At 35.8% G+C, this 24566-nt stretch overlaps 1 protein-coding gene across 13 annotated transcripts in view; it reads left to right on the top strand.

Annotated features, from left to right (window-relative positions):
* Window positions 1–24566, top strand: part of RALGAPA1 (Ral GTPase activating protein catalytic subunit alpha 1) — a 133423-nt gene that overhangs the window by 35209 nt on the left and 73648 nt on the right. For 3 of the 13 annotated variants that reach the window (XM_068946455.1, XM_068946454.1, XM_068946458.1), the window contains exons 16-25: window positions 664–825; window positions 5384–5524; window positions 11369–12937; window positions 14863–14987; window positions 17193–17409; window positions 18548–18724; window positions 22102–22254; window positions 23773–23966; window positions 24084–24182; window positions 24282–24437. In XM_068946455.1, coding sequence (XP_068802556.1) covers window positions 664–825; window positions 5384–5524; window positions 11369–12937; window positions 14863–14987; window positions 17193–17409; window positions 18548–18724; window positions 22102–22254; window positions 23773–23966; window positions 24084–24182; window positions 24282–24437 — 2993 coding nt within the window. The remainder of the gene's footprint in view (window positions 1–663; window positions 826–5383; window positions 5525–11368; window positions 12938–14862; window positions 14988–17192; window positions 17410–18547; window positions 18725–22101; window positions 22255–23772; window positions 23967–24083; window positions 24183–24281; window positions 24438–24566) is intronic. The other 10 variants (XM_068946464.1, XM_068946462.1, XM_068946466.1 and 7 more) reach the window with 5 other exon arrangements.

The raw sequence follows: 24566 nt of genomic DNA, 5'->3' as shown, positions 1-24566 counted from the left end.
TACATACGGTTGTTTTTTGATAGCTTCTCATGTGAACTTTATTTACTTTGCTATAAATGTCAATTTTGAATTTTTTGTTTTCTTAATCTTAGTGTAGTGGTATTTTTGTGAATTTCCAAAAAGCCTTATTCTCTGGGCTCATCATCCCATTTTTTTCTTTTGCATTTCATGTTGAAATGTTTCATCATCTTTATTTTATGTTCCTGAAATGCCACAACATTTTTGTCAAAAAAAAGAAAACCCTCCAGTATTAATGACGTATGATTTTGTGCGTCTTGTCTAATAGGAACAACAAAGATTGAGATAGAGGAAAAATTTCAATAGTTACATATTTTTATCAGTCTACATCCTCTGTAAACCCAGTTTTCTTGGTCTTTTACACTTGATTGGTCAGAAAAGAAAATCACGGTTGGTTAAGCACCAAAGTTCAGAAACACCAATGCCTCTGAACAAGTTTGAGTATCCCTCAGTTAATGCTGTTTAAGTGGGTTTTATAGAGATTATTTAAATAATGTATTGCTTAGCTTTTAAAATCATGCTTGTTTTTATAACATAATAGATTTAAAGTTGGATAGAAGATATTTGAAAGAGTATAACTGCAAATATCTGGTGATATCTATTCACTTAATCCTCTGAAATAGCATTGCAATTCTATTTTTTCAGGGGTTGGGCATGAATTCCAAAAATCGTCTGTTGATAAGTCCTTTTCTAGAGGCTGGAGCCGTGATCAGCCTGGGCAGGCACCAATGAGACAGCGCAGCGCTACAACCACTGGTTCTCCAGGAACAGAAAAGGCAAGGAGCATAGTACGGCAGAAAACAGTTGGTATGTATCCGTAAAAGATGATACAAGTGACATTTGAAAAAGGGAGGGAATTCCTAACTGTTTTGGAGCTGCATGGATAACTACTTTCCACAAAAGTTTACTCTCTGTAATACTTAGTAAGATATGTGGGTGTACCTTGTGCAGTCTTATGTGCTTTGAGGATAGCTGAATAGCCTACGGTTACTAAACTGAGACTTTGTACAAATAGAAGTAATGCAACCAGTGTATTAATTCTTTATGAGTTTGATCACATGCTCATGCTTCAGCTGAATTAGAAAAATAGTGCAGCTGTATGTGTATGACTGAGAAAAAAGCTGGAATAGTTTGTCTGAGTAGTGGTATGGATAGATAGCTAATAGGTGGCTTTTTACATGCATATTTTCATACATTTTGCACAAAATTTATAGTATATTCTCCCGTTACGCAAAGAAAAGTGAGAGAAATATCTGCATAGTTCATAAAATGTGCTGTCTTTGACTATATCCTGGAACTTGCTTAAATGAAAGATGGGCACAGATGTGCACAGATCTCCATTTCTGAAGTGATGTATTTTTCAGCTTCCTTACTTGCAGATACTCTTTCCTATGTTAGAAATTAGTGATGCAAGACTGTTCTAGGTGGATTGCTCAAAAGAAGACTCATTAACATTCATCTAATTTGCTCAGGCTATTTTAACATGAACTGGACTGCAAATTTCCTTACTCTGTTGTCTCTTCAGATGATCTCAGTGCTATCCAGTCAGCAGAGGAAAATTACAGTGATTTTACTTTTCTGTGTAAAAAAATCAAATTTCTAAGGAACGTCTCTTGCTTTTTCATTATCTCTGTAATAGTGTTGGCTTCACTCATTGTGTGTTGCTGCTTCACTGATACTTCCTGGAAGCAGGTACATTCTGACACAGTTTTAGAAACCAGGAATGCATATTTGCTGTTCAACGTGTTAATTATGTTAGCTTTTCAGAAATTAACATTTTCTTTCCCTTTCCAAAAATCTTTGCAATTAATTTAGATTTTTTTCAGTCACAGAGGTTATTTAGTCAAGATTTATATTTGATTATACTTTGAAATGCTGTTGTTCCATTTTTTAAATTTGTTTACTAGTATCATCTAAAGACTTTTGTGGAGGTGGGAGACTTGATTGTGCTAGAAGCAATACAGACACAGGAGAAAATGAAACTACTACTCCCAAAACGTCTGGCTTTTTCATGCACGCAAGTGCTACGCTGCTTTTGCTGTATCTCATGCTGACAGCTTGTAGTTTGACTGAACAGTTTTTCTTATGGATCACAAGATACTTTAAATGTAGATTTTGCTTCTCTGTTCGTAGTCTGTAGCTAACTGTTGCAAAGTTTTTGTTTTAAATCTTCATTGTGTTAATAAGGTAAAGCTCCTGTTAAAATTTCTTCTTCTCAAAGTATATTCAGATATTCTGTCAGAAGGTACTGCTCTTTGGTCAATTTATAAATGGCTTTGTTTTGCTACTATTGCTATTTATATGACTTTAGCCCTAAATCACTGAAATTTTTCTTTGTCAAGCTGTATGTTGACCTGGTTAGCAGCAAACCAATCTGATTTTAGTTTTGTTGTACTTTTCCTTGTTTTTGTTCCTTTCTTCCAATTATGTTACGTATTTGATATTAACAAGCAAAGTTTGTATTACTGTAACCAGTTAAAATTTCAGCTCAATTCGTATGATAGAATACCATCTGCGGACAAGCATCTCAGCATTACTAGAGTGGTTTTAAAAGGTGAAAAGCCCAAAAGAAGTTGCCAGAGGCAGAATCCTAAACTCTTCTGTTTTTAAGATGTTAATGAAGCGTATGTACACGTGTCTTAACTGTCTGCAAACAGTTGCTTGCTATTGTCTCTCAGGTTTGCTACGAGAACTGTTCAGGTGCTTCCTAATCTGTGCCAGTTAAAACAGGGTCATATAACAAAAACTGACTTATAGTCACAATAAGTAAAATCTTCTGTATATTTTGCTAGTCCGATCCTCCCCTTCGGTTTAACGTTAACTCCACAAGCTCAGTTTGGAATTGAGTCAGACCTCAGATGTGTTGCATGATATTTGATATGCAATATATTTTGTTTGATTGTGAGTAATATACTCCTTATGTCTGACTATGGAGTGTATGCATGTTGAATATTTTATTGTAAGAAAGAGCTGGAGTTTCTTTTTCATCTATGTTTTGTTGTACACATTTTGTGTACATCTGTGCACCTCTCTTTTTGAGCCATCCTCATGCCTGCACACATTTACTGCGCACCAAGTTTGTGTGTGTTTTACTCAAATAAAAATCACAGCTTTTGTGATGCGCAACGTGTACATTTTTAGCCTAAACTTATGTAAAGTAATTTTTGGAAAAGGGCCTTTAAATATGGTATGCATATGGGTTGAAAAATCTTATATTGGACTAGATGTGGAATTTGTAGCTTAGGCAGCAGATTCTCGCCCTATAAAGGTATTATATCAGACCGAATTTACTGATCCGTAGTTCTGCTTTTGTCTATAGACAAGAACAGTGAAAGGTGATTTATTGTAAGACAGTTGAGGCCCAAACAATACATCAGGGTGAAAGAGGCCAAACTAAAAACCAACATCAAGTATGGTAGTCTGTCTATATTGCCTCTATTTCCTCTTTCCAATTTCACACATTCCCTATGCAAGGCAAATTATGGGTTTTATTTTTATTTTTCTATACTGAATGTACTGGCAGAGCAGAGGGAAGCAACAAAGGTTTTGAACCGTCAAAATATCTATTCCACGTTCTGGCAGTAAGTCTACCTCTACTTGACTGCTTATTTCAATGTGACATCATTTTCCTTTCACAGCACTCAAAATTAATTTTCCTTTCGATAATAATAAGCTACAATTTTTCCTTAAAAGCTGCTTTAAAATTTCCTCCTTCCTATTTCTAAATAGGTTGTTCTACCTCTCCTGGTAGGATCAATGTAATAAGGTGGGAAGGATTTCAAATTGCCAGGGACACTTAATTTTAAGACTTGTTATCAACCTAGCGTCCAATCTTAAAAGCTTGGTTTACTTAGTATGTAGCCTGATGTTTTTTTTCTTGCCTGCATTTTTAAGATACACAATGGTGCCTGTAATGCATCTATCTATTATTTTATCCTGTATTTTTAATATTGTATCTCTTAAAGAAAGAGAAGTTAAAGCCTTGCACATACTTGCCATTTTGGCAGCAAAATTAAGTTGATTTCGTTCATATGAACTAAGTTGAATAGAGAATGGCTTCAGTCTTAAAATACCTGTCTTTCCCAACTGTTTTTTTCTAACTGATGTTAAGACTCTGCTTAAGTTGTGCTGCATTTGTCAAATGTGTTTTCTGCTCTACGTACATTGGCTCCCCAAGTTTTCTGCATGTTGGTGTGCTAGAGACAGTTCTTAGACTGAATTTACAAGTGTGACTGTGCTTAACTTTTATTCTGTTTGTGTACTTCTGATTCCCATCAGGTCAGCCACACTTAGATTCTAAGTATATATTCCATGTCGTATGGAAAATATGCATACAACAAAATTCAAAGACCGATTGAATACAGTGCTGACAATGTTTACGTAATGTGCTGACATTTCCATTAAAAAAGTTTGTCAGTGACTATTTTAAAATAATTATCAAATTCACAACAATTTAGAAAGGAAGCTGCTTGAAACTATGGCTTTTATTTTTTGAAGAGCTTTAGCTGTTCTTTGAGATGGAATGCAGTACCTATGCTTGTTGATACTCTAAGAGAGGAAAACACATAATATACAAGGATTCACTTTAACCTACTGGAAAAGCTGCAAATATAACCTTGATGCTGATGCCAAAATTCTTATGTAAGGTTTTCCTTCCGTAGGAAGGACTGTTGGCAAGAGGTATGAAAAGGTGAATTAACTTAGCAAGATTTATCCAATATCCATTAAAATCCAGAACGTGAGGGTAATAAACAGTCAGTTTGACACTTTTTGTTGACAAACTATTTCACTTCAGTCACTTCATTTTTGTGTGAAAGTATACTGAGTTGTATTGCGAATTTCTACAGGCAGAATTCATTATTTTTGCAGTGCTTTTGAATCTCTTTTGGAAAATCTTGATTTCAAGGTTATGGGCATGTGTAAAGTTCAGAGGTACTTGTTCAGGAGTATCAAAGAAAACTAGAAAAATATAAATATAGTGTATGTTGTGTTTTCAGTTACAAAATTTCAAGTTCTGAGCACTTGTGGAGTGGTTTTTAACTGTGATTTTTCAACCCCTGATGCAATGGAAAAAAGAGTGTTGATTAGTTTATTGATCTTTAATGCAAAATCTTTGTAATAGTCGTAATAAAGGCATTGCTGCTGCTTTACATAAAAGTTAAAAACTCAAAATGTCTTATGTGTACACTGATTTTTTTCTTTCTTACAGCTCTGCCAAAATCTGCCGTGCTGAAATGTTTTAATTTTTAAATTTTCTTCCTTTTTATCTTTGTTTTCTCTGTTGCTGCTTTTTCTGTGACACAAGCCTTTCATTATAGTCACTCTTCTTTTTTCCTTCCCCACTTCTTTCTTTTCCTTTTTAAAGCCATGAGAAGCCGATCCATTGGTGAATGTGCTCTGCCATCGGCCTATATACGCAGTGCTAAAAGTGCTCCTGTTCTGATCCATACTTCCAAACCCTTCTTGCCTGATATTGTTCTCACTCCCCTTTCTGATGAGCTTTCAGGTAGTGCCACCTCTGCTAATTTCTGCACCCCCTTTATCACTTTTTTAAACCTTCTGCTTTCAAATTCTGCTAAATCAGTACATTCTTCAAAGTAAAAATACTTGTGGGTGGGGGGGAGAGGGGAAGAGATTAAGAGTGAACATTTTGAGTTACGTAAAACGTCATGCTATATTTGCAATTCATTCTGGAACTGTTAGAAGTTAGTGCTGTGCCAATGTTTGCTATCATAAAAGCAAAATTTAGAGCAATCTCTTGCTTTTTCAATGTATTAGTAAGTGATTACGTAGCATCTGTCTACCATATTATACAACTAATCTAAAGCTTTTATTTATGATGAGTGAGAAAGGAAAAAGACAAAAATAATTTTAGTTTGACTTGCCATAAAAAAATCTTTCTACATAAATTTTTAAATTCATTGTCATAGATGCTGGGTCATGATAATGATATAATTTAGCTATCATTAAAAAAAATGTTTGAAGAAGCAATGTAGTATTGTATAGTATGTTTTACAGTATGCCTGTTTTGCGTTAATATATATATAGATGTAAAAAACAATATACAGTTTTGAATCCTGAAGAACTGTAATTTGGTTTGGTTTTCCAAATAATAGATTTTGCACAAGGTTGTAATTCACTATAAAATTATATTTGGCCCTGCAGGATGGTTGGCCGGAAGTTTGACAGTAGCTTTCTTTGGACACATAGACAGCCTATTAGGAACTAAATCTTACCTGGGCTTACCACTGTTTTAAAAACACAGTGAAGATCTTGGAGCACCTGCAGAAAGGAATTAGCTTTCACAATGAGCTGTTATCATATAGTCACAAATAGTTAATTATCCTATCAAATAGTTAATTATCCTATCTTAGATAAGGCAAATGGTTATAAACAAGTTGTGTTTTTGCAGTCAAACTTATTATCCATGCTTCTGAAAAGTCCTGGCTTGCTTCTTTCTTCTGATGTGTCCCAAATCATGATGATATGAAGTGGACTTTTTTGCTATTATCCTTTCCATTGCTATTAATCTGATGTAGCATTAGCACAACCAATGATATTTTGAAAAATGAAATAAGTTTACAGATTTTTGCAATTCTATCATAGAAGAAGTCTTAGTTAGAGCCCTGCTGTTCTAGGTCTGTTCTCAAACAGATAGTCTCTTCTCAAAACAGCTTCATGATGCACCCAAGAATCTTGAACATTACCAGAAGACTTAAAAAGCTCTAGTGAAGAATAGAAAGTGTTATAATGTTTATGGGGGGCTGACAGTTGGAGTGAAGGAAAAGCTATCCACTGGATCAGAGTGCGCTTTGCTCTTTTGATTTTCTGCATTTTTACTGTCTCTCTCTCTCTCACTCTCACTTTCCCTTTTTTTTGTTTTTACACATGGAGCTTTGTCATTTTCCCTACCTTTTGTCCTTACAGTGATTATATTCTTTCTTGGAAAGCCTTCTGTGCCCAGATGTACAGCTTATAATTTGAGAAGTAATCAAACTTTTTATCATCAACGTGCTTTAGGTAGTGGATGATGATTAGCTAGCTGTGACAGCCCTTCCTCTTATTTCTCCATTATATGAATACCCCTGTTATCCAAAATGGCTTTCAGGACCAACACAACTCAAAGGATAGGATATTTCAAATGATCCTAAAAGAACAGGGTGCCCAAATTTCATTCAAGTTCTTTGAAGTAGTTTTCAGCTCCTTTTTAGCTTTTTACAAAACTCCTTATTGAAACAGTGACAAACAATGAATTGAACGCCAGCCAACCTTGCCAGGTTGCCCAAAAGAAAGCATTTGTGCCAAAACTTCTTACCAGGTGTACAGTACAGCATATTAACTATCAGGATGAAGGCTGAATACCTTGCAAGAGTTTGTTATTTATAGAGTCACAAGGTTTCTGTTTGAAGGTCAGTCAGTATATTAACCAAAGTGCAAAAACTCAAAGATGAAATCTAGTTGGCTGTATTCTATGTACAGGATGCTTTTCTTAAGATTGTAGCTCTCTCTTGTCGTGTCTAAGGTATGCTGTATTTCCATGCACAGCATATTTGCAACTTTCCAGATGGGATCCAGAAAGTGAAAGTGGAGATTTGTGGTTTAAGGACTTTTTTTAACCTATTAGAATCTTGTAAATGTATAAGACTGAATTTTATAGGCTAACCAGTAAAATACACTTAATTCTTGGTAGTGTTGGGGGCTTTCTGTTGTTATAAGAGCATACAGCTAGAGGACTCCTTCTGGACAGGAGTGTTGTTGGTGAGATGTAGGCAAGGTTCCCTAAAGCAATGGGCAACAGACTTAAAGGTGGAGGAGAAGGAAGAGAAAGGGTGGACAGAGACAGAGCACAACTGCAGACTAACGAATTGCAAGTGGGAGGTGTTTTCGATACATTGGGACTAAAAGAATTGGAGGAAAAACTAACATGAGGGGAAGATATGTATTATGCCTTTACAACTTTACTCCCTCATAAGTATAAAACTTCAGTGAACTAATCATTAAGTCGAAATACAAGTAAATCAGAATTGTAATGTCAATGTGGCTGTAATTATTCATTAACCCTGGAAACTCTCAGAATGAGTATTTTCATGTAAATGAATCAAAAAGAAAGTTGAGAAGAAAAAGTTATTTTTTCTGCACTTGCTGAACTAACTTTCCATGATGAAATATAATTCTGTCCTGAGGTTATATGGGAAATTTCTACTTGCCCTCATGCTGTCTTGCCAGAATGTGCCTCTGCATGAGTTCCTATTTTAGCATATCTGTCTCCCATCTGACCCTGAGAAACTATTCTTTGTGCCTTCTAGCAGAAGGGGAGGTAAAGTTGGATTAAGGAGAGTCATGATCAGATGAAATTGGCTAGAAATTACTAATTTTAATCTCTTCCTCTCTGTAATACTACCTCTCTGTAACATACTAGGAATGAGGCCAGTGGTACGTATAATATCATATACAAAGTCTTCTGGGGCACAACTGCAGTATAGATAGTGAAAACTCTTTAGCAGTTGATGGCATCCCGATTTGATATATGCAGCTGTCCAGGAATGAGCCCTGGTTGCCAAGGAGATTGTTCCTTTGGATTTTTAAACATTATCTGTATTTTCAGTGCTGATATTTCAGTAACGTAATATATTTTTCATTTCCTTAATTTCTTCATCTGTTCTACAAAAAAAGAAATCTCTGATCGTGCAAGAGCAATATGTTTGTTGGAAAATGTTTGCACAGTTGTATGTGCTAGTCATGCACACGTGTCATTGAGTACCTAAAAGTAATACTGGATCAACACTGAAATAAATCTAGCTGAATTTGTTTCAGTGTGTGGAGGTGCTTGGTGTGCATATATTTGGAGTTCTCCATCCAGTCATTTTTTGCGTCCTGGAAAATCATAATCACTGCATGAATGCACAGTGTGCAGTCTTTGGGCTGGTGCTTTAGTTGTCTATAAGCGTGACTATATAAAGCATTTAAAAGATTCATATTGAGGGCTCAGGATGAGTTCAGTGTATCATATGTATATATATTTATCTCATATGTAACACATTATCATTCCTATATATTTTAGCTGAGTCCTAAGGTCCACAGTCACTGCTTTCGCATAGAGACCGATTTCTTATGGCTGCAAAGAGAGCCTTGAGAGTGTGACATAAGCATAACTGTTGTGTTAATATCTACGTAAATCAACAGAGTCGGAAACAGCCTTCTAACTGGACAGAGACACCGTGCGTATCAGTGCGTGTTAATTCATATACTTATTAAATTGAACAAGAACATTGTTGAGAAATCGGCTGCTGATCAAAGCTGAATAGAAAGGAAAGGGAGAATAAATTACGCTGTATATGACAATTGTCAGTTCATATTTATTTTCTGAAAAGAGCGTGGATGTGTACTTTCTTTTCCAGGGCAGACCTGTGTTTCCTCTCTAATAGCTTCATTACAATTCAGTAAATTTTAGATCAGGTCTCAAACTTTAATTTTTTAATTACAACTCCCCTGAAAAATTGAGCATGGAAATACCACTTTTCATCTTCATCTGACATGCACATTTAGTTATGCACAAATGTATGTGATTCCTCCAGAGTATATGCTTTGCTCAAAAAGAAAATGAGAAAATTTAGCTCTAGCTCTAACTTTCTCAGAAAGGTATGAATACTTGGAAACAGGTTTTTATGACAACTTCAGATTATCGTAACTATATGTTATTGTGATAGGTATAGAGATCCATGAAATAATTCATTTAAAATACTTTAAATGAATTCAACATAGTTTCTTTCCTTTGACAGTAACAAATCAGATTTAGGTGAGGGGAAGGGGCTTTGAATAAATTTTGGGGTGTGCCAGTTAAAAGTAAATTCACCATTGCAACCTTGTAGATAAATCCTTCTAGGTAAACCAACAAGGTAAGTTTGTTTATTGTGGCAAGTCAATCTCGATAGTGTTCCGTTAAGCTCTTTATTGTTACTTCTGACATTAAAAGCGTATCTACAACTTTTTAAGTTTTAGGCAGTGAAAAGAAAATCTGGGGAATAGTGGATTCTGTCAAAAACAAACCAACATAAAATTGAGGAAGATGTTTTTACCTTAGTGCTCAAGTGTCTGTCCCATGAAAGACTGCTTGGGGTAGTTTGAATTCTTGTAATTAGGTGAATTGTCTATAAGAGACACTTAGGCTTGCCTACACCAGTGATTTGAGGGTATGTAGTGTTCCCGCTAGCATATCAGGAAATCGAGAGAGGAATGTAATGGTTCCGCATTCTGGTGGATGATATGAAGTGGGCTGAAAATACTTTTGTGCATTTCCTAGGTGATCCACATCGGAACTGCAGCTTTCATTACTGTTAACTATGACGTCTGCTGATGCTACCGTGTTAGCAGTCTCGACAGAGACGAGGAATCACTGATTTAAATGGTCGTAACAAATGTTCTTGTCTTTTCATGAATAAAAGTGGTTTTACTCTAATGTTAGCTGTTGTGCGGCTGCAGGATTTTTTCAGTAGCGGGTCCTTAATTTGGTAATTCTTATGACTGCTGTATTTACTTGAGTAATACTGGAGGAAGAGGGGGATGTAAGCGTCCTTGTAGTGTTCAGTTTTGTATTTTGAAGACTAGAGACATATCACAAGTCATCCTTTTAAGAAAAGAAGGTATATCATTAAATTATCCTTCATAATGACTATTTTATAATCCTGACTATATATCCTGGCTATTTGTCCTTATAGTTATCCTTTCACTATAGGCCCAACTCTTCCCTGTCATTTCTTTTTTAATTATTAAGTCTTCAGGTATATGCTATGTACATATACCATAATCTACATAATTGTATGATATTAAACTTCCTGATATTTCTGTGATTTATATACATTCACACAAGTTATGAAAAAGTGATCGTTTTCCATTTCTATAGACAACTCTAATTTTCCAGAAAGCCTATATGTTCTCTTTTGAGTTGTGTATTTCTGAAGACGTAAATTCCCTGAAGGGTACTACTGTTATGCTAATTTGTATTCCAGGTAACCATTTCTTGAACAAGTTGAATTATTGAACTTATTGGCACAGCCCTAGCTTTAACTGTATTTCCAAATATTCCATGATCTCACTGTCTGTTTTCATGCATGTTAACATTTAAAACTGTGTTCTGATGGTCTAACTCATTTATATTACATTCCGTACTGGATATTATGTGTATATGTTTTTAACACTCTAGTACTGGAAAAAGTATTTTTTGTTGTACTTAAGAAAACAAGGCTCTGGACTTTTCTGGCTTTTTAAATGACATAATTAGGATGTAGCGGTAAAGCAATATTTTCTCTGTATGTGTATTTTAGCGCATATGACATATACTTTTTTCCTACAGACATTGATGATGCTCAAATTCTTCCACGTCCATCTCGAGTCAGACATTTTTCACAGAGTGAGGATACTCCAAGTGAAGTTTTTGGTGCATTGAATGAGGAACAGCCGCTGCCACGAAGTAGCAGCACCTCAGACATCCTGGAACCATTTGCAGTTGAACGAGCCAAAGGTGCAGTTCCTGTCATTGACAGTTCATCCCACCATGCTCCAAGCTTACAGAGTTCCACTGAGACCTCTTCAATGCATAGATCCACTGAAAGCCATATTACTGATACAAATAGCAGAGAGTCCTCCTTGGAAGTTGGGGATAGTATTTATGACCATCTCTGTCATTTAATAGGGCCAGTAGAATTTGCAAATACAGCCTTTGAACAAAGCCAATATGTTGACCTTGAAGGTGAAGATGATCTTCTTTCCTCTCTGAGAGAATATCTTAAAGAAAAAGAAGAACTTTGCGGTAACTTTGAGATAGATAAATATGAGGCTTCTGCTCACGAAGTTGATACATCTGTAAATAGGAATGATAGATTACCGATGGATGGATTAGAAAATAGAGATCATACCGATCAATGCGTGAATAGCGTCACTGTTGCAGAAAGAGCTGATAACACAGAGCTGCACCTAGAGCAAAACCAAAGTGGCTTTATAAGTAACATTGCACCTACTCAAGTAGACAATTTTGCAAGAAATCAAGCACTCGATAAAGCCAAACAATTAAATATCGATAAACACTCTGAAAGCCTGTTTGATCACGGGTCAAGTAGTCCTAATAGCAAAGAAGGGAAGAGATATCTGTACAGGCAAGCAGCCACTGAAGCTGATGTAGATTTAGCTGTGGAAGCAGCGTTAGCCGAAAAGCATAAAAGTGCCCAGTTTAACGAAAAAATAACCAACTCACGTGTTATGCATGCAAAGAAAGTTCTTCCTAAAGCACAAGTTAACCCTCAAATGCCTCACACTACAGGCACAAGCAAACTCTCACCAACTAAAAGGAGTATTTCTGAAACAGTAACTCATAGGGCTAAGATCATGAAAATAACAACTAAGAAAAGAAATAGTGTTCACGTTACTTTTAGACCATCTACAGAATCAGTTCAATTTTACAATCCTCTTGACAACAAAGAGGCCCCTTGGAAAGCAAGACTTCGTAAACTCAGTGGCTTCAGTAGCAGTGGTAGTGGTAGCAACAACAGCAGTACCAGCACAAGCACCAGCTCATCAGCTGTCATGGAGCTGGTTAGACCTGGAATTTATAGACCTCTAGATGTGATCAATGCTGCTTCAGTTGGTAGCAAACAAACTAAGGAATCTACAGAAACTCAAGCAGCCATGTTACAAAAAGAAGGTATTGCAGTTAATCAGTTACATAGTCGTAGTGCATTTAGGTCGTCAGGTCAGGAGACAGCACAACAGCAGGGCTCCCTGGGTGGTGTTTATAAAACTGTTGTACATGCTCTTTCGAAGCCGAAGGCAAATGTTTCCCCACAGAGGCAGAACAGAATGCCAGCAGAGGCTCCACTGAGGGATCTGTACAGTCATGTAATGGGCTATTTTGGAAGGAAAGCTGCAGGTGAGCACTAACAGTGTGCAGAGCGCAAAAGGAGAAAGGCAGCACCAGTTTGGCTTAATGCAACTGAAGCAAGCTCTGATAAGCAATCAAAAGGCTTTGGGATGATCACTGCTTTCCCTGTTTGGTTATGCATGCGCCTATAGCCAGCTGATTTTTCTCCCAGCATAAGTTCCTTTTACATACTTTAAATTACTAATTTCCCTTTTAAAGATATTTAGTTGAACCTCTTTGCTGCTGAAGACCATTAGGTTAGGGAAGAGGAAGAGACAGTAAATGACCTAATAAGGGATTAAGCCTTAACAGTTCTCAATTTTCATCTACTATGCAGAGCCTTAAAATGCAGCCTACTGAATGATTGGCATATGCATATTATATCAGAATGTACTGTTCTGCTATAAGTGTAGTTTGTTTGTCAGAAAGACCTGGCTATCAACCAGCTAGGTTGAACTAATTATATTTCTGGTTCATTTAGTGTGTTTTCTTCCTCCTCCTCCTCCTACTTCTCCTTTTCCTCCTCCAAAACAAAAAAAGTTTCTCAAATTTAAATTTGAAAGTCAGTTTAGATACTTTTTAAAAAATAACTTTAAACAGAAATCTCCTTACATGGATGATTTCATTATAATAGCTCTCTGTGATTCTAATCGTAATTTTTCATTTGAATCATTTTCAAAACATGCTTTAGGCCTTTCTGTATGCATTTATCAAAATGGATGCAGTTACATCTTGGCAACATCTTTCATCGCTTTCTTTTTTCTTGGAATCATGGATGTTCATGAAGGTCTCATGATAGTCCTTTTCCTGCTAACTATGAGACTTCTGTGGACTGATCAAAAAGAATAAGGCTGTCGCTCTAATATCCATTGTCTTAGTTCACATCTTAAATAACCTGAAATGAACAATAAATTAACTTTCAGCAGTAATGTAGGTTTTCTTTTTTCACGTTGTTATGCTAGCATGATTAACTGAAGATTCTGTAACGCAACCTGCATTGAGATGTTAATGCCACCTGAGGGCAGTCTTTGTAAGCATAGCACCATGCCAACTGGGCAGTAGTGTGATTGTCATGTTTCTAAAACAGAGATTTGTTCAAAGCAGTCTGCGGAATCTAGACTTCTAAAAGAGATTCTAGAAATGAATAATTTAGAATTTAATTTTATTTAAAATCTGTAACGTTTAATCGAGCCTCAATATTAGAGTAAGCTATGCTGTGATCTCATGAGAGATGACACTGAGGGAAAAATTCTTACAGAGAAAAATAAATTGGAATAAACTGTCATGAAGTCAGGTGTAACAGTCACAGCTAACAATGAACAGTATAATCATGCCAAAATCAAAACTGACATATGAGAGAACTTAATTAATTGTTCATAACCGTTGCCCATATAGAGTTTGAATTTTCATCCCATGTAGTAGCATGTTATTTTGTTACATGAGATTTTATTTGCACTATTTATACTAACTGTATACAGTGCCACATGGATGTTTGTCATTATTATATATTACAATCTAGTATACTTTTTCTACTATATTTTTCTTCATTAGGAATGCAATGAAGAAGGAGTGTCTGTAGGAATCATATAAAATTTTTAGGATTTTCTACTTATTTTTTGTGATATGGAGGAAGAATATATGCTGTATCCTTAAAGCAAGCATTAACAACTTTAAGTAGTGCTTACCTATAAGCTTTCTTGCTCTTTAAGGTTATACTGGAAATTAACTAACACCTGCTTTAGTGGGAAGAAGAAGTTTTACTAATTTCTTAAAGAAGAATCTGTTTAAAAAGAAGGAAATTCTTAAAATGCATGTTTGGCAATTTATTAATTTTTTATTTATATTAATTAGTAAAGATTTTAAATTCGTTATCTTTTGTTTTGAAAACGTGATGGTGTGTTCTTTACTATATACAGTCATTCATTTGCTTTTAGCTAATAGAGAGGACATGAGTCAAAAGCTGCACCCTATTGATAGCGATATTGGCAGTAGCAATACAAATGTTCCTGACCTCATGGATGAATTTATAGCTGAGAGACTCCGCAGTGGTAGTGCACTGGTAAGCCTTTAAACTTTCTTGTGTTTTAATACGTAAGTTTGCGTGCATGTGTGTGTACTGATCAATGACATCATAGATCAGTTCACGAAAGCATCTTACTCTGCATTTTATGAATCAGAAAGGATTAACAATATCACTTAATTAGTTCTCGAGTTTAAGTCATTTTGACATAGACTCATGCCATTTTATGCTATTTGTATTTTCATTTTTATTAAATCTGCATTCTGCGAGCAATATGTAAGTAACCATGTGATGAATAGTTTCATTGAATTAAATGGTTTTACTTGCACCTGTAAAGATTTTTCCACACAGGTATTTTTAGGATCATAGTTTATATGTTAAATTGCAGTCCTCTGTGTAGTATTATGTTCTGTTCTCTGCTGGTTTAATCAGTGCAACCGACTGCAAAGCTACACTATCACATGATTTTCCTTCATTTCTTTTTATTTCATTTACAAAAGTCGAATAATTTAGCGTAAACAGTTTTCCGCTCACAGAACCAACTTTTCTTAGGCTCTCTTCCTACACTTTTCCAGGAAGGTCTGGTTGTTTGGGGTATTCCTCATGATGAGAAATAGTAATCAATTTCAAGCTAAGAATTTCAGGGTACAGTTGAATCTTTACAGAACAAGACAGCTCATTGAAAAAGATTATTTTTTTTTATTAACTAGCAATGAAGGGGGAAGTATTAAAAAAAAAATCTTTGAATGAAGAACAGAATAGGTAGCAATTTCAGTGTATTGTTTCAAAGTTGTCCGATTCTCTTTTTCTGCTTAGAATCTTTTTTTTCACATAGTGTTGATTTTTTTAGGAAAAAAAATGTCATTTTAGGACATGCAGATATAGAAAGTTGAGAACAAGTAGTTTACTTCTTGTTAATAAGGAGCAAAAAAAGATTCTTCAGAGTGATTAGAAAAATTTGTTTGTTTATTGTTCAGAAAAGTGTATTTGTTCATTAATAAGTGGTCAGAGAAGAACTATGGAGTATGTCCATTTATATGCTTTTCTCTCCTTTGTATGGAACTACATTTATACAGTTTTAACTGTTGGTGCATAATATACTTGTTAGCAAGCCCTGAGTTACCAGAGGAAAGACTAGCTGGAAATATTAAAAAAAAAAATTGACTTAGTTTGCAGATTAATAAAACAGAAATCAACACAGCTGGTCACAGAAAAAGAGAGAGAGAAAGGGAATTCATTGGGTGAGAATATTGATTGATTTTTACTAGTTCAGACAAAAGAATTGATTCTTCCCGTAGGTATCAAAAAACAGCCAAGGTAAGTTTGAAAAAAGAATTTGAAACTTTGCCTGCCACTGATGATGTAATCTACCACACAGAAGCAGATGTTCTATCTTCAAACAAAGGCCCAAATTATTCAGATTAGTTTTAGATTGTTCGAACTAAGGAATGCTAAGACTGTGTCATGAAAAGGTTGAAGGTCAGGCTGAGTAAATCTCTAACTAGGAGAAGATGGTAGTAGGAAAAGAACAGAGAATTGACTGGACCTCGTGCAAAAAGAAGTTACTTTCACTCTCTTAATCTCTAATACATAGAGAATTCAAGCTGTTTCACAAAATTACTTTTCTACATTTATCTCTGCTCCTCCTCAAGCTAACAGTCGTATTTGTGAGTAGAGTGGCTTAAAGAAAGACTCTAAGTAAACAACAGCTTTTGGAGGAGCAAATCTATATGCCTCATTTCTGCTATATGCTCTCTGTTGTCTGAGTCAATAGTAAGGTTTTGGCTTAATTGTGAGAAAATTAGGACTTATATATTAATTTCCTTGTGTTTTACATTAAATTTTTGCTTGTAGAATAGTAGTCTACAGGCCAGAACTTACTAGATTCCTTGAAGTTTTTTTGCTACTTGTGTCTGGAGCCAAGGTTAATATGTTGTTTAGTAATATGGACATAGTCTGGAGATAATATACTTTTTTATTATTTTCTCTCTCTCCCGCCTTACCAAATATGTGTGTGGTGCATGCTAGTCTGAATCCTAGTCCCTTATGATATATGCCTAAAAATGTGTTGTGCAAATAAAAAATTTGTATTCGTGACATTGTAACTATATGGGTTCTTCATTTACTGCTGCCTCTTTGGGGTTTTGGAAAATCTTGGCTCTGTATGTAGTTGATTACTTTTTCCCTTATTTTTAAGGAAGCCATCAGAGATTTTAAAATACTTCGTATGTCTTCAATTTTTAGAACGTGACAAGGAGAGGAAGTAGTCCTGGCAGCCTGGAAGTCCCAAAAGATCTCCCTGACATATTGAACAAGCAGAACCAAATGCGTCCCATAGATGACCCAGGCGTTCCTTCCGAGTGGACCTCGCCTGCCAGTGCAGGCAGCAGTGACCTCATCAGTTCAGATAGCCACTCTGACTCATTCAGCGCTTTCCAGTATGACGGCCGCAAATTTGAAAGCAAGTATATTTTCCAAAAGTAGTAACTTTTTAAATTGACCCCATGTTAATTTACTGGGGTGTTTTTGTGTTTGTTTTTTAAGTTACATAGCCACAGTCTTTTAGGAAGAAAGCTCATTTTGATTCCCCGTCAAAATCACTAGTAATGGAGCAAGCAGAGTTCTTGAGGTCATGTTTATACTATGCCAAATAATAAGACAGGACGGGGACACAATTGCTGAGCAGCAGTAAACAGAAGTTAGAAAGCAATGCTGTCTTTGCCGTGGGGTTTATCTGTTTGTTACCCACAGAATATAAAAAGGAAAGATTATTTATTTTGGAAGTTATTTTAGTTCTTTTGAAAATGTTTAAGATAAAATATGAAGAAGGGCTTCTAGTATTTTTACAGTGATCTTTATGTAGCTATAGATTAATCAAGATACTAAGTGCAGTATCTTCATAAATTTAGTATGATTTTTCTAAAGACTTAATGCTTTTCATTCATTTCATTCATCCATTTCTATTCTTGTTCATATGAAGGGGTCATTATAAGACCAAATATAGCAGTTGATAAGAATTATGACTTCATGTATTATGTAGGAGAGAAACAGTTTTATACAGTGGAAGTATTTTTTGAAGTAATTACAAGTTTTAGGAGGGTTAGGTGTTACATAACTAAGTGAGTCTATTTAAACTGCATTTCAACCTGACATTTTGTCCTTAGTGTTAAAACAGCTATTTGTCAGAAACAGTTATTTGTGACAGTATTTTTAGTTAGAAGTGTTTTAAACAAGTAAGTTTGGTGTTTCTTTTGGCTTATAAATTTTGCCAAGAAATTCCTTACTATATGTTTCCATTATTTTACTTTATTCTCATCATTTAGGTACATCTTTGGCAGCTAAAACAGAATAGAGAACATGTAATATAAGTTTCTTCTGGAAAAGTTCAGTTACAGTTTTGTGAGGGAAATAAGAATATTCATAATAGTAAATTACTTTCTACTTCAACATTTTATTTAATTTTTGCAGCAGTGTAATGGTAACATAAAAGATATACATATGCAGGTTTTGCATGGAGGGTTTTGAAGGTGCTGGGCTTCTATACTTTATACTGGTGCTATTTTTAAGTTGTCAGTTAATACAACGCTTTCATCCTACAGGTTTCAGCTTTGGCGCTGAGGCTGGGACACCAGCTTCCACTGAGGTTGATGCAATTTCAGGACAGCAACAGAGTGCTGAGGAGCAAGAAGTGGCCAGTTTAACTACACTTCATATAGATTCTGAAACAAGTAGTCTCAATCAGCAACCATTGTCTGCTGAAGCTGCAACTATTACTGGTAAAGTAGTTAAAAAAGAAAAATGTATTTATTACAGAAATTTTCCACCCAGCCTGGAGAATGCAGGTTTCAGCTTTTGCAATGAATCTGTGTTCTATATAAGATGATACTTGGATTGCAGTTATTTTTTGATTGCAATTGGAAACTAATGTGTGAAATAACCCAAATGGAAAACTTTTGTCTGATTTTAGTCACCCACTTGGTGCTTGGCGTGGTGCTAAATGTATTTTAACCTGCCCTGAGAAAATCCATACATTTATCAGGGAGAAAACTCTTACCACATAGTATGTGCTAGACCTTTACCAGTGTGTTTACCCGATCTTTTATTACTGTTAGCCAAATAGCTAATTTGCAGTTGGTGTTTTTTAACTTGAAAGACTGATATACAATGCTCTTTCAAACCAGTGCACCTCATGGGAGTCTTTGGTATACATCCATCTTAAGCTCTGTATTGTCTGTTGTGAAACTGGGAGCTTTTAATATGGAAAACGTTAATTACTGTGCCATGCAAGATCAGTTTCTATTGGTGTAACATAGGAATATCTTTTTCTTACAGTACTTGCCTTGTTTTTGGCATGAAAAAAGTAAACTTGTTAAGAAGTAAACCATTATTTAACAACCTGAGCTCATGAGTTTGAGGCTCCATGATTTCACTTTGCAACACTTTCTTAAGAGTTAAGATAACAACGATTAGCTTAGCATATATAATAACGATTAGCTTAGCAGTCACCAAGTGAGGCAATTAACCCAAACTTAGTGGGCTCCTTCCTGGAAGAGAGGATCTTCTTCCATATAATCTTCAGAGAGGAAGGATCTGTGAACCAGAAGTGAAGACATCCATAGTTGTTTTCATACTCATTGTTCCATAATTGTTATGTAGTACCAGACCTTTTGCAGCCACAAGAACAAACACCTGTTTATCAGTGAAAGCTTACATCTACATGCGGTGTCCTATTGTCTGTGACAAATCAAACTCTGCATTTTCAGAGATGTCGAAAGACATCTCAACTCTCCCTGCAACTATTTTCCCTTTCTGAAATTTCCTTTCTGCTCAGAGAAGCATAATATTAGCTTTCTTTGGACATTGTTGTTCAGCTTGTTCAACAATGTTCAGCTTGACTTTTGTTCTCTTCATTTTTCTATTTGCTGTGTGCTTGTTAAAAGTCCTAGCAAAAACAAAGGCTCTTTTTGTTTGTTTGTTCCTACATGTCAATAATTTCATTACTGCATTACTGTCCAAATTTGCACTTTAATTGGTAAGATTGCAATTAATGACCGCGTTGTCCGTTGAGAGAGTTCTGTAGCTGTCTCTTCTTGTTGTTTGGACCACTGTTTTAGAGCGATAGCTTTTGTGTGTCATACGCATTTGACCTTAGCCAGGTTTCCTGAGGAAACAAAGCTTCTGCAATTACACTGTCTCTGTCTGACTTTTCCACCTCTCCAACAACATTTGAGCCCATTGTCTAATTCCTGCTAAATTGACATAAGGAAGAAATCAGAAGAACATTAATTTATTGGAAATTTTATGAAAGATAGGCCGCAGTATAGTGAAAATTACAGGTATGAAGAGTTCCATGATGGGAGGCTGCAATGCGAATTCACTGTATTAAGTGTTAGCAAATCCATGGAGGAACTTAACCTCTAAATGCACTCATAAGAAATCAGATTTCAGGATTCCTGCTGCGCAGAAAGCTACTTGATTCTAACTGTTTGGCTTTGGTCTGAAGGATTTTTTTTTTTAGTGGCTTACAGGCATTGTTGCATATTCTTAGCAAATGAAAGATTCTACTGTTCTTTCTCTGTCCCTGTTTCTCCCTCTCTCTCTTTCTCCCTCGCTTTCTCTTCCTCTCTCATTCTCTCTCTCTTTCTCTCTCTCACGCTCTCTTTCTCCCGCACTCTTCCTGTCTCTCATTCTCTTTCTCATTCTCTCTCGCTCTTTCTCTCTTTCTCTCTCGTTCCCTCACTGCCTCCTACCCTCCAGGGGAACAGAAAGGAGGAGAAGTAGGAACAGATTTCTTTGAAGGGCTTTATAGTTTCTGTTAGCTTTGTGAGAAGGTAGAGTACAAGTGATCAGTAGCTAATGGGGAGTACTTTATCATGTAACTGTTAGAGTGAAACTTTTAGAGTCTAGGGTTTGAGGCAATATTGGACTAGGAAAGGCTTTTCCGCATAGTTTGTCATTTTTCATATTTTAGTGACATCTATGTGTATGTCCCCCTCTCTGGTATAGAGGCGTTGATTGAAATTAGTAGTGAAATCTATGTTGACTTTTTCATTTAAAGCAGATAGAAACCTGTGCAGCTTAACAATGAAATTAAGTTTGTTTACCACAATTTCTGTTCTGACAACACTCAATTTTTCTTTGAAGTTCTTTAAACAGTTTAACTCTCTTTACAAGAAAGAACGTTTGGCAGCGAGTAATTTGGGAAAATAGTATTGCAAGAGCCTCCCTTTTTTTTTTTTGCTCTCACTAAACTTATCTTTATCTCTAATACCAAAGTTCACACATCATTATAATATTTTTTGATCCTAATTTAATTTGTCTAGGAGTTAAAATTCCATTCTTCCCTTTTAACATGCGCTAATGTATAGGGAAGCGTATGTACGATATATGTTCTCTTTTTGCTAACATTTCACTGTTCTGACTAAGCTCAGCTATTTATAAGGGTCTTTGCTTAGCAGAAGATCATGCAGAGGAAAAGTGCATAAATAAGTACCTACCTTCCCTCCATAGATCTCTCAGTAGAGGAGACCAAATAGTTGCCTGGAAAGACAACTGGAAAGATATCTTTGCTGTACTGCCGTTCAATAAAAACTAGTATTTTCTGTTCTCCGAGGAAATCATGTTCCTCTAGCTATATAGAAATTCTCCCCATATAAATTTTCTCTGCCTGATTAGCAGATAAACATTGAGGAATTTCAGTTACTAATTTGAGCTTCTGTTCAGAAATTAACTTGCACACATCCATAAGTCTAGCAAAGCAGGTGCTCAAGTAAAATTTCTACTTAAACGCTTTGCTGGAGTGAAATTTAGGTAAGGGAAGGTAGAAAGAACCTCATCTGGTTCAGAGCATTGAAAGTGCTGCGGAAGAAAATAAGCACATTTAAAATGATTTGGACTGTAAAATAGAGATCTGTTAATACATTTACCTCTGTTGGCTTTGATGTTCATCTTTCAGCTTTCCTGTATGTAGTTTGTTTTCTTTCACCGTGCTATTCACAGAGAGATCTGCTTGCAGTTTTTATACTTCTTCTTGGCCAGATTTCATATATAAAAGTAGTTCAGTTTTCTTTTAATGTGATGTTTAGACAACATTTCAGTAGCTCAAGAAAATAGAAAAGGCTTTTAAGGTAACTGTTAAAAATTGCATTTGCAGGCTCTGAAAGTGCTTCTCCAATCCAATCTGCTCTTGGATCCCGATCACAGACACCCTCTCCTGCCACTCTGCATGCAGATCATATTGAGCAGAAGGATCTGCAGCTGGATGAGAAGCTCCACCACTCTGTTTTACAGACGCCTGATGACCTAGGCAATATCTGGAATAGAAAATATAAACATGTTCTTTCTTTCTTTCCAATGCAATATAGTAAAGTAGCTAGTATCCCATCAGTTATAGACAATCCTGTAGAAGGCTATTACATCTGCACTTTTAAAAAACGTTAATTACACTGGATTCCTTTAAAAACAAACAGTGTCTTGCATTGTATCTTGCGTTTCATGGCAACTCTTAGCTGTGGATTAATAATCCACAAATTTATAATTATTCTTTTTGATGATTAAAATTCTGGCAGTTTAGTGTGTGGGTTGCTGCCATGGACTTTTGCACCATTAACGTACAATTAATAAGAAGCAATTTAAAAATAATGCTGTAATTTCCTCTTGGAATATCTGTGGTTTTCCATGTCAGATATATACAAATTAGTAATTACTTTAACTTTACCTATTGAATTTTAGGGTACATTCAGTTTGTAAATATAAAGTTCCCATTTCTCTTATATTCGATTTCTTGGAAGTGTATCCGATGCAAATTTCAGTTCCTTTACTTTTCCTTTAAGTAGTCTACTGATGGACAGAAATGTCATCATTTTGCTTTGCACTTTGAAATCTCTAGCCGAGGAACACACAGTGTCTCTACCACAGTGGTCCAGATCTTCAAAAGAAGAGGCTATGTGATTGGGCTGAATTCAGATTTCATCTCCATTTTTTATGCTTCTGGGAGTAGCCAGATTTTCAGAAGATCCCAGTATGTTCTGGTGCTGAGGTGTTTTGAAAATCCATCTGAGAGGGTCAGAAGGGAGATTCAGGATGCCTGCTGCTTTTAAAACAAAACTTTGGCTTCTGTTTAGCTAGTCAAGTGGGAGATGAGTAGACTTTAGCCATTATAATCTGTCAGAGTTTTCCTTCTATGAGCAAACTAGATTAAACAGATCTGTCCATCTAAAAAAGGATGTTCATTGGTATAATGCGGATGTGTAGAGAGTGCCACATAAGAGTTATACTGTGAGGCTAGATTACCGAATGTTGCCTCTCCACTCTTACCAACTTATTGCTTAAAGAAGGGTAGCCAGAGGTAGTAGACTGTTTACTGCCGTCTTTCTCTTCAATTAGCGAGTAAAATACATTCGTAGTAGATTATACGGAAAATGATCTTTCTGCTTTATTGAGAAAAAAGGAAAGTTGAAGCGTGATTTCACCTGGAAGCAAGCAAGTGGAGTTCTGGAGGTTCATTGAACCAAAAGAACGTAAGAAACTCAGTACAAATGCATGCCCATCAGACCAATGTTAGGACTACAGTAGTGACCTTGAATGGATACTTAGGGAAAAGATACAAGAGACCAGACAATTCTGGTATTACAGAGTTTAAAAGTAGACATGTAGTTCAAGTTAGACATTTTCAGTGCTGAGGTGGCTACCTGGGTAAGAAATACCTTACTCTAAAAGCCTTTTTTCCCCTTTGTTTTTAAGGAATTCTGTATGTAATAGTTGTGTCAGACCTGTTCTTTCTTTAGAGGGGTGGTTCTCACTGTACTTTTTTCGTACGTTACAGAAACTAGTGAATTCCCCTCAGAATGTTGCAGTGTGATGGCTGGGGGAACGCTTACAGGATGGCACGCAGATGTTGCTACTGTAATGTGGAGGCGAATGCTAGGAATTCTGGGAGATGTCAATAGCATCATGGATCCAGAGATTCATGCCCAGGTTTTTGATTACCTGTGTGAACTGTGGCAGAATCTGGCCAAGGTAAAAGAACTGAACCTCTTCCCCAACATGACCTGATAGGGTAGGATTTTCAGAAGAAAAATCTTATGTATTTCCCTTAAATGTTTATCCTTTGGGTTTTGTTTTTAATAATTGCAGATAAGAGACAATCTTGGTATTTCAACAGATAACCTAACTTCACCATCTCCACCAGTTTTAATTCCACCACTGCGAATTCTAACACCGTGGCTGTTCAAGGTAAATATAAGTGGGAAGTAATAAAACAGAAGTAAAAGTTCTTGTAGTTGCAGAAGTTTTTTTCATTTATGAATAATAAATATTTTTCTGAAACTGTAGGCAACAATGCTGACTGATAAATACAAACAAGGAAAGTTACATGCTTATAAACTCATTTGTAAGACAATGAAGCGAAGACAAGATGTTTCTCCAAATAGGGATTTTTTAACTCATTTCTACAATATAATGCACTGTGGACTTCTTCATGTTGATCAGGTAAGTTTAATTACAAAATTCAGGCTAATATGAATAGTATAACTGAAAATATAATAGATTTGTCAAAAATACTGAATAGATTTTCAGCTGAGTAATTTAACTTTGTGTGTAAAATTAGTTATGTGACTG

This window comes from Struthio camelus, chromosome 5 (assembly GCF_040807025.1).
Source record: "Struthio camelus isolate bStrCam1 chromosome 5, bStrCam1.hap1, whole genome shotgun sequence".
Classification (NCBI taxonomy): Eukaryota; Metazoa; Chordata; class Aves; order Struthioniformes; family Struthionidae; genus Struthio; species Struthio camelus.
The sequence above is the reverse complement of the archived record's forward strand: the minus strand, read 5'-3'. Positions and strand labels throughout refer to the sequence as shown.